We start from the raw sequence: 11,370 nt of genomic DNA on the forward strand, positions 1-11,370 counted from the left end.
ATTTGCTGCCGTCTGGCAGCTTCGTGACTCAAGTTTGTACATGGTTTTGACATATCAAAACTCAACAGAATTATGTGAAATTAGATGGGCTTTGATCATTGACATGTCTAGTTTCAAAACACATAATAATGGATCAAAAGAAATCCATTAGGACATAGAAATCAAGAGCCAAAGTAAGCTACGTGAAACATAGCTTTTCTCTGTAGACACATAAGTTCCCTGCAACTTGGAACCCAAACTCCTCTAATCCAAAACATAACTTCAGAATACTTCTATACAATTCAATCATATTTATAACTTTGATTTCAATTATGTCAACAATAAACAAGAATTGACCTTTTTACCCAAACCCTAAAACATGATAATTTGATCAACACACCCAATGTATAAAATTGAAAGTAATAAGAAGATTTAAAAGACGAAAATACAAACAATAAGGAACTCAAATTCTTAATTTTTCATTTCTAACTTGATTTTTTGGCTACTCCAACCTGTAGTTCCTCCCGACTTGATGGTATAGACATCTTGAGCATACGGCAGGCTGATCCCACACCTTTTCACTGTTAATCGGTCGCCGAAGTGGGCATCCCCAGTGTTGAACTCAAAACAGGCCTCAGTGACAAGTTTGTAAAAAGAAGTGGAGCGATTTAAATTTGCTCCCCTGCTGCCATCCAGCAGCTTCTAGAGTTCTCTTCTTTTTTCTTTTGGTTCCTCACTCTTTTATCTAATTGGTTACCATTCCCACATGGTGCAAGTTTTAAATAAATTTAAAAATTTATTGTTTAGTAACATAATTTCAATTGTCCGTAACTATACCGTTCAAACCCAAACTCGCAAACGGCTTTCGTCTATCCGTTCGTGGTTTCGAGATCTATTCGAAAACATTAATCGTGACCCCGAAAGGTCAACAAATTTTAGATAATTACTTTCCAAACTTCAAACTTCGTAACTAATTTAATTAAAATCTAAATCCAATAATTTAATATAATTTCTCAAAAAAATTAATATAAAATCTCAATAATACAAATACGTAGATTATAATAATGAAATCTGGAAACGGGATTTCACAGAAAACTTCAAAACTGGTATTTCTTGGAAAGGTAATGGCCATGGATGACAAATTTTTGGAAACATCTTGGTATCGTTCCCAAGAGATTGTTATACCCAAGGCCCAAGATCTGGAGATTCATGAGGCTATAGAGTTCATCAGGAATGGCGCCATGGAACTTATTTGAACGAAGACTAAGAACTACTAAACTTTGGCCAAACCATATTGGAATGCTTCCAACAAACTTGTTTCCACCAAGGTCAAGAAGTAACTGCTCATAGTTTTGCAGGGAGACAAGTAATTCTCCAGATAGGTTATTATTGCGCAAGTGCAATGATCGAAGGGAAAGTAAGTCTCCAATAGAGCTTGGATTTTTTTCCGTCAAGTTGTTGTCTTCTAAATTCAAAGATGTCAAGTTCTGCCAGTGTAACCAACAACCAAGAATTTCTCCAATGAGGAGATTTTTGTCAACATGAAGAACATGAAGGTGTTGGAAAATATTAGTATTTAGGTTTATTTTAGTATTTGAGTTTTGCTTGTTAGTTTAGGATTTGGGTCTAACCCATCCGAGTTAGGGTTTCTTAGGTTTAGTTATCAATAAATAGAGCTTGTAATTTGGTTTGAAAACAAGTTAGTCACAATATAGCTTCTTAGGGTTTTGTAGCCGTTTTGGCATTCTCAGTTTGTTTAATAATATTCCTTTTATTTTGTAATTTTGTTCGTTGCGCCCTCTGATATTCAACTTGGTATCAGAACGGGTTTGATCCTTAGGGTTCAATCCGTTCTCATTGGTATCAACTTGTTTGCCTTTGTCGTCGTTCGTTTTAGATTTGTTAGTTGGTATTGATTGTTTGCAAGAAAAAAGTTGATATGGACCAATCCACCACACCACTGCTATTTGGTTGTTTAAGAAGGTGTGATGTTGCACTTGTTTGCCCAGAAGAAGAGAGAAAAAGAAGGAATAAGAAAGAAAAAATTGTTTGGAGCTTTTGAGGGCCCCACACGGGCAAAGAAAAAATATGTTTTTTTGTTTGTTTGCTCAGGTTTGTTTGGAAGCTCGCAATTGGCATCGGCATTGGTATTGGTATTGGCATTGGCATCAGCATTGGTATTGGTATTGGTATTGGCATCGGCATTGGTATTGGTATCGGCATCGACATTGGCATTGGCATTGGCATTGGTATTGACATTGGCATTGGCACTGAAATTTAGAGTTTTCGTCCACATATACTTTGGCAAACCCATGTCGTGTACCGTCATGAGTTTGACGGAGGTGTTGGAAAATATTAGTATTTAGGTTTATTTTAGTATTTGGGTTTTGCTTGTTAGTTTAAGATTTGGGCCTAGCCCATCCGAGTTAGGGTTTCTTAGGTTTAATTCTCTATAAATAGTGCTTGTAATTTAGTTTGAAAACAAGTTAGTCACAATGTAGCTTCTTAGGGTTTTGTAGCCGTTTCGGCGTTCTCAGTTTGTTTGATAATATTCCTTTTATTTTGTAATTTTGTTCGTTGCGCCTCCTGATATTCAACTGAAGGTTTTTAGGTACATCACTCCTATCACAAAAGAAGTGAGAGAGAGTTCCCGAAAATGATGAATTGGTAATATCTAGTGCAGACACTACCGCAGACACGAGGCAATGAACCATTGAACTGGTTAGACCTTAACTAAATCGCATTTTTTTTTAAAACAAAGAATTGGAATGCTTTTGTTTTGGCCACTTGGCAGAAACTATGTTTGGAACCTAGCCAGACAACTGATTACATGAGAGATCCACAAAGGTCACTGCACTAAGCGAAAAAATGTTCCAAAACCAAGTCGGAATGGTACCTGAAATTCCTATATTGGACATGTTAAAAGATATCAAATGTTTTTTACTCTTAAGCCATGCAGGCAACTCTAATGGGTCCAGACGCCAAGAATTTAAAGTCAACATAGAGAGTTGAAAAGGAGGAACCCAGTTTGGGCTGGTTTTAAGAGTCAAGGAGTTGTTATTTCCAGCAAGGTTAATCAATCTTGTAAGATTAGTAAAATCTCCCTCCAATAGAGTGCTAAAAATGTACAACTACTCTAAGCGTGATAGATTGCCCAAGGACAGTGGAATGGAACCTGATATTGAATTAAATGAAAGATCAAGGTAGCGTAAATTTTTAAGACTTCCTAGCTTATCAGATAAATGACATGAAAAAAAATTATCTGAAAGATCTAAAAGATTTATTTGACCAGAAATACACTCAGACAAACTTTCAAAGATTTCTGATACCCTCCCCCTAAAATTGTTCCACCATAGATCAACAAAAGTCAACTTACAAAGAGTTCCAAATGAGTTTGGGATTTCCCCTTCAAGCTGATTCCAACCTAATTTAAGATCAACAAGCGATGTCAAGACCATGGAAAGCATTACCAGAAAGATCGAGGGACTCAAGATGGCTCAAACTGTACAACCAGGTAGGTATGGTAGAGTTGAAATAGTTAAAGTACAGATCAAGAACTTTAAGACCTGTCAAGTTCGCAACACCACTTGGTATGTGATAGAGTTTGCAGCCATCCAAATGTAACTCGACCAGTAGAGAAGGGAGTGTGTTTGCTTGTAACCAATGAGATGCGGTGGAAAGATTTGTTGGAGTTTTGAGACCTTTAGGTATCGTTTGGTATGAGTCGTTCTAGGGGAGTTTTGAGACCTTTAGGTATCGTTTGTTATAATTTTGTGTTTCACGGACGTGGAACGAGTCATTCCAGGGGGGTGAGGCAGAACGAAAATTCACTCAAAACTCGTCCAGTGGAATAGCGCGTTCCACCCGTTTTAGGTGCACCAAACGTGGGACGGAACGCCTTGTCCCACTTCGTTCGGTCCCGGCTCACGTACCAAACGGTACCTTAGGTATCGTTTGGTATGCAGACGGGACGGGACAAGACGGAACGGAGAGGGAGCAAAGATTCCCTCGGATGGAAACAAGGAGGAAGAAGAAGGAGACGGAGAGGTTATAATTTTGTGTTCCATGGATGTGAAACAAGTCGTTCCAAGGGGGTGAGGCGGAACAAAAATTCATCCAACATTCATCCCGTGGAACAACGCGTTCCACCCATTTTAGGCGCACCAAACGTGGGACGGAACGCCTAGTCCCACTCCGTTCCGTCTCGTCCCATGTACCAAATAGTACCTATAGAAATGGTGGGTTATGTGTATTAAAAGGTTAATAACTTAAAAATTAAAATTTTCCACCACTTGCATGAAGACACGTGGTGTACCATCCGTGTTCCCAACACAACTAAAAATTTCTCTGTACTTCCTAGTTGGTAGTCCTACTGTCCTACTGATTAATGCCTTCTTGTTCATTTTTCTTCCCCGGCCCCTCTTGAATGACTGATAACTTAGTGAAGGACACTGTCTACCATTGAAGGGGATAGATTGAGAAAAAGCGACACTTACGTGACCCATTGCTAGGCCGTCAAAGAAGAAGTCATTCTGTTGTGAAATTTATTTTCCCTCTTGAATGACTGATAACTTAGTGAAGGACACTGTCTACCATTGAAGGGGATAAATTGAGAAAAAGCGACACTTACGTGACCCATTGCTAGGCCGTCAAAGAAGAAGTCATTCTGTTGTGAAATTTATTTTCAAGGCACAAGTAGTTCTTAACTGTTGTTGAGAATATGTAGACTCCAGTTTGGACCTCTTCTTTCTCTGATATATAATTTGTCTTCTAGCTGACTACTCATTCAACTCGCTGATTTGGACCTCTTCTCTCTCTTATATATAATTTGTCTTCTAGCTGACTGCTCATTCAACTCACTGATCACATCTGCAGCGATAAACAGCGAAGATTCATGTCTGTATCGAAGATGAGACAGTTACATAAACCTACCAGATTTAGAGGAGGCCCTTCATGCTCGAGTCACAAATTGGACAACTTGCAGGCTTGCAGCAAGTAATCATCGCATCTCATTTGAATTACTAATGCACCCAAATGTAGTAGATTCCGAAGATCATCAAGACATGAAAAAAAAATTCCAATTATATTCCGAACTATTCAAAGATTGAAGAAGTGTTCCTTGTGCAGCAAGTCATTTTTGTTTTCTGTGCTTCCAACTTTGATTATCCTCTTTTGCAGAGGACGTGTCCTCAAGTATGACATGCAAAACCAGGAAACAATGCTTCCAGTTTTGGTTGAACTTGTCTGAATTCAGGTTTTGATTTACAGGTGGTGAGTCTCACCGCTGTACAAATCAAAGCTCTTGCCATCTTTGCTAATTTTAGTCTATTATAAATTGTACTTAAAAGTATATCTTACATGTTTTCCACAGTGGAGATCAAGATTCTATTATTCCACTAACGGGGACACGGACACTGGTGAACGGATTGGCAAAGGACTCGGGACTGAAAACGAATGTGCCTGTCTGTCAAAGTCTGGTCTGAAGAAAAACAGGTTGGTTCGTGAACATAGTAACAGTGGAGAAATTGGACTATCTGCAGATGAAAATGAGGTTAGGTATAACATAGACGAATGAGCAAACAAATTATTCAATTAACTAAATGGAAGAGAACTCTACAAATTTACCGAGACGGCTACATAACTCAAATGGATTATACTGTGTTGTGACTAACTTGTTCACAAGTGAATAACAAGCATCTTATTTATAATAAACTAAACTTTAATATCTAAACGAAAATCTAATCCTAACGGGATGGGCCTAAAACCCAAACAATAAAATAATCCTAAATATTAATAATTTTCAACTTGTGGTCTTAGCAGTTTTTAGCCTTTGTAAATTTGTAACTTTTCCGGTTGCCAAATGGTCACAAGTATAGGGCGACGCTTTATCTTACACTACCATAAGAGGAGCAGGTCAATCTCACAGCCAGAGAGAGATCATTGTTGAAATATCTCACATCGGCAATACAAAGGAGAAAAAAAGAGTTTGAATATCCAACTTAACAGTTTTAACTTAAATCAAAATAGGGTATAATACAGAGGTTGAGTCAAATGCATGGTACCCAACTCCTCAAATCCACTTGACTCGCGAAAAAAATGAGCATGGTCAATGGCTAACTTATACACAGCGCATTATATTTCAAACCAATAACGTAAATCTAAGTACTCTCGCTAGTTCTTATGATGCATATACACATAACATGCTTTAATTCTTAGATTGTTCTCCACCGAAAACAAAACCCATTGTAGGAAAATTTTTATGTGTCACTTTGAGTCGAGGCACATAGCATGCTTTAATTCTTAAGTTGCTGGAGTTTATCCCAAAGAAAACTCCAGCAATTGTTATGGACTCCAACAAGTTTTAGTTAGTTTAAGAACCCATTGAATATTATAGGTAGTTCTTGTTATATACCCGATCCCTGGCTGGACTTAAAAAAGTCTCAAACTCTTCCTTTGGGATGAATGATGAACTCGTATGTTGGGTTAAGAAAGTCGCCTTTGCACTTCCTAGTCGGTAGTCCTACTGATTAATGCGTTCTGGTTCATTTTTCTTCCCCGGCCCTTCTTGAATGACTGATACTAGTGAAGGACATTGTCTAACATTGAAGGGGATAAATTGAGAAAAAGCGACACTTATGTGACCCATTGCTTGGCCGTCAAAGAAGAAGTCTTTCTGTTCTGAATTTTATTTGTCTTCTAGATGACTACTCATTCATTTAGTTGGAATCTTATGCACTCATTTTGTGTGGTCTCCTTGTGACTTCTATCATTGATTGACACGTGTCTATAAGCTTAATCCTTCTTAACTCTGTTGTCATAAACTTAATGTGTGTCAACCAATGATAGAGGCTACAGAAAGGCTACACACAAAATTGGTTTAGAATATTAGAACTCTCATTCATCACGCAAAACGCGTATTTGAGAGAACCTTATCAGGGTTGTTGTATTTCTCAGGTTACTAAGCGTCGATAGCATTACCATTTGCTATGTAAAGGAAATCTGGGTGTGCCTTGCAAATTTGCAAACAAGGTGAAACACAAGAACTTTGATGTACCTTATTCTCTCATTTCTTGTGGTTTGGATTTAGGGAGACTAAAATTTTAAATTAAATATTTTAATCTAAATAATGTGGTTGTGATAATTTGATTATTTCTTAAGTATTGATTAATGTGTTCATTAACTATTGGTGAGACATAATTTGCTTTGCAAATTTAGTTTAAAAATTTGGATAGTTATAGATGGCCGTATTATGTTTATGTAACTGTTCTTTTCTGTCATTTTCAGTAGTTGATAATATAAAAATGAAAATAAATATCTTAACCATATCAATAAAGAGAAAGATATTGATGTTTGGTTTCTTAGCCCACTCAAGTAGAACAATTATTGCTATGTGCCTGATTTCAACCACGACTTTTGTTTGGGGATGAACCATCATTTCCTAGCTGGAATTAGTTTTGGGGATGGACCATCCTTTTGTCTTACTTCTCTTGATTGACTAATAAATTTCCATAAAATCTCAAAGTAGATCGAGTAAAACCCCAATTATATTTTTCATTGTAAAAGAAAACATCTTAAGACAGAAAAAAAAAAAGTTGTAGAATATTATGCCTCGTGAGATATATCATTATATATACAAGTGGTAGATTGCTCTGGTTGATAGTCTTCTTCATTGACCCATTGTGTCTCAGATTCAAACTCTCCCTATTCCCTATAGTGTAGGTTAGAATAACATTCTCGCTTGTAATACAAAGAAAAGTATAATTATAATCCTTTTGATTCCACAAGAGTGGTTTGTGAGGAAATATAAAGAGTAGGCCCAAGGGTGGACCTATACACTCACTAATGTGTGTATATATAGCACTCTAAATTACTGATTACTCACATCCGTACTTGATATCTATGGATAGAGTCATGAGAGTTGTTTCACTAGTCAGGTTTCTATGCATTGCGTCTATTACAGTTAGCTTATGCAAAGGAAACCTGAATGTTCCTTGTAAAGAAAATGAGAGACAAACACTTCTTATGTTCAAGAAAGATCTTAATGATTCTTTAAATATGCTTTCCTCTTGGGTTGGTGAAGGCGATTGTTGCAACTGGACCGGTGTTGCCTGCAGTAATTCAACGGGTCATGTCCATGAACTCCACCTTGCTGGTAATTACAATCAAGTGACTGGTGAGAAACATGGTTTGGGTGGTAAGGTAAATCCTTCTCTGCTCAATTTAAAGCAACTCAGCTACTTGGACTTAAGCTACAATAATTTTGAAGGACTACAAATTCCTAGCTTTCTAGGTTCTCTTAAAGGTTTAAGATATCTTAACCTCTCACATGCAGGGTTCAACGGAACCATTCCTCATCAGTTGGGAAATCTTTCAAGTCTACGTTATCTGGACCTTTCTGAAAACTTGTTGATGGTCGAGAATCTCAAATGGCTCTCTGGTCTTTCTATGTTGAAACATCTTGACATGAGTTATGTAAATCTTTCCAAAGTATCTCATTGGTTACAAGCAAACACACTCCCTTCTCTGCTGGTCGAGTTACATTTGCATGGCTGCGAACTTTATCACATACCAACTGGTGTTGTGAACTTGACAAGTCTTAAAGTTCTTGATCTGTACTTTAACTATTTCAACTCTACCATACCTACATGGTTGTACCGTATGAGCCATCTTGAGTCCCTCGACCTTTCTGGCAATGCTTTGCATGGTGAAATTTTGAGTTCCCTTGGAAACTTGACAGCCCTTGTTGATCTTATATTAGGTTCGAATCAGCTTGAAGGGGAAATCCCAAACTCATTGGGAAATCTTTGTAAGTTGACTTTTGTTGATCTATGGTTCAACAATTTTAGGGGGAGGGTATCAGAAATCTTTGAAAGTTTGTCTCGGTGTAGTTCTGGTCAAATAAATCTTTTAGATCTTTCGAATAATTCTTTTTCAGGTCATTTATCTGATAAGCTAGGAAGTCTTAAAAATTTACGCTATCTTGATCTTTCACTTAATCCAATATCAGGTTCCATTCCAGTGTCCTTGGGCAACCTATCACTCTTAGAGGAGTTGTACATTTTTAGCATGTTATTCGAGGGTATTGTCTCTGAAGTTCATTTTACAAATCTTACAAGGTTGATTAACTTTGTTGCAAATAACAACTCCTTGACTCTTAAAACCAGCCCAAACTGGGTTCCTCCTTTTCAACTTTCTATGTTGACTTTAAGTTTTTGGCGTCTGGACCCATCAGAGTTGCCTGCATGGCTTAAGAGTCAAAAACATTTGATTTCTCTTAACATGTCCAATACAGGAATTTCAGGTACCATTCCAACTTGGTTTTGGAACATTTTTTCGCTTAATGCAGTGACCTTTGTAGATCTCTCATGTAATCAGTTGTTTGGCGAGGTTCCAAACATAGTTTCTGCCAAGTGGCCAAAACAAAAGCCTTCCAATTCTTTGTTTTCAAAAATCGCGATTCGGTTAGGGTTTAACCAGCTCAATGGTTCATTGCCTCTTGTGTCTTCCATAGTGTCTGCATTAGATCTTTCCAATTCATCATTTTCGGGAACTCTCTCTCATTTCTTTTGTGATAGGAGTGATGTACCTAAAACCCTTCAAGTTCTTCATGTTGGCAACAATCTCCTCACTGGAGAAATTCCTGATTGTTGGTTACACTGGCAAAACTTGACATCTTTGAATTTAGAAGACAACAATTTGACGGGAAAAATTCCAAGCTCTATTGGAGACTTACTTTCCCTTCGATCATTGCACTTGCGCAATAATAACTTATCTGGAGAATTACCCGTCTCCCTACAAAATTGTGAGCAGTTGTTACTTTTGGACCTTGGTGGAAACAAGTTTGTTGGAAGCATTCCAATATGGTTTGGCCAAAGCTTAGTAGTTCTTAGTCTTCGTTCAAATAAGTTCCATGGCGCCATTCCTGATGAACTCTGTAGTCTCATGAATCTCCAAATCTTGGACCTTGGGTATAACAATCTCTCGGGAATGATACCAAGATGTTTCCAAAATTTGTCATCCATGGCCATTACCTTTCCAAGAAGTACCAGTTTTGAAGTTTTCAGTGAGTATGATGCTGGGTATGGTGTTGCGATAGCTGGTATGGTTTATTATGACGAGACCACCTACATAGAGAGTGCAGTTTTTGTGACCAAAGGCAAAGAGGTGAAATATAACACAATGCTTGGTTTGGTAGCTAGTTTGGACCTTTCAAGCAACATGTTATCTGGAGAAATCCCTGAAGAGCTGACCAGCCTCATTCGCTTACAAACGTTGAATTTATCGGATAATCTTCTAACCGGAAGGATACCTTCCAAAATCGGTGATATGGCAATGTTAGAGTCACTTGATTTGTCCGTGAACCAACTTTCTGGAGAAATTTCTCCAAGCATCTCGAATTTGACATTTCTTAATTATCTGAATTTGTCCTATAACAATCTGATAGGGCAAATTCCAAAAAGCACTCAGCTTCAGAGCTTTGATCTGTCCACTTATGCTGGCAATAAACTTTGTGGACCTCCATTAGAAGAGCGTTGCATTACAAATGAGGCCATGCCACTGGTAGTTGATGAGAAACAAGGAGAAGGTCATTTACTTGAAGACGGTGGGTTCTATCTGAGCTTGGGGCTTGGATTTGCATTCGGGTTTTGGATTGTTCTTGGTTCATTGTTGTCTAATGTGCCATGGAGCAATGCATTTTCTCGGTTCCAAAATCGCATTGTGAAGAAGCTTTATGCTGCAATCGTCAAACGTTATTAACTATTTTGTATAGTTAGATTGAGTTTGTGTGGTATGTTTCTACTATGCTATAGAGATAGAATTTACACCGTTGTATGCTTTTTTGTGCCAATTTATTTTTATCTTTTCTAGGTTTTTTTCTTTTTTGGTATAAAAATTGTAAGACTTGCTTTATAAATACGAAATTCCAGATACGGATCATGAAGTATTATACATACATATTTACACACACACATCAGCCATATGTTTTCTTCTTGAGACTTGCTGGATGAAGAGTAAGCTCTCCACCAAGTTTCTGACCATCTCTAACCGACCAGGAGAGACCATTAATTCTGGAGCCAAAATTTCGAGCACAGACAGTCTGCCTTGTTGAATCCCAATCTTGACGAAAGCATGTGTTCTAAGGCCATTCATTCATTGTATATGTTGCTAGAGATGGCAGCACACGAGTTTTTACTAATTACAGTTAGTTCAAGAAGAGTCCTCGTAGCCGAGAAATTTTTCATTGTGACGGAAACATCGGTGGTACATCACATGTTTTTATGTAAGTGGTAGGAAATTTTATTTTTTAAGTTATTAACTTTTTAATACACATATCTCACTATTTGTAAAGTAACATGTGACGAACTCATGTGCCGGTTACCCTAAAAAATC

General features: G+C 37.6%; 1 protein-coding gene and 1 pseudogene across 1 annotated transcript; one reads left to right on the top strand and one right to left on the bottom strand.

Moving 5' to 3' along the window:
* Positions 1-1,076: 1,076 nt before the first annotated feature.
* Positions 1,077-4,046, bottom strand: LOC139192003 (receptor-like protein EIX1; annotated as a pseudogene).
* Positions 4,047-7,878: 3,832 nt separating this feature from the next.
* LOC103421366 (receptor-like protein EIX1) lies at positions 7,879-10,737 on the top strand. Its single transcript, XM_070813049.1, has 2 exons — positions 7,879-8,914; positions 8,987-10,737. Exons 1-2 carry the CDS (start codon positions 7,879-7,881, stop codon positions 10,735-10,737), a joined length of 2,787 nt encoding a protein of 928 aa, XP_070669150.1.
* Positions 10,738-11,370: the final 633 nt, after the last annotated feature.

This window comes from Malus domestica, chromosome 15 (assembly GCF_042453785.1).
Source record: "Malus domestica chromosome 15, GDT2T_hap1".
In the NCBI taxonomy this organism is placed as follows: domain Eukaryota; kingdom Viridiplantae; phylum Streptophyta; class Magnoliopsida; order Rosales; family Rosaceae; genus Malus; species Malus domestica.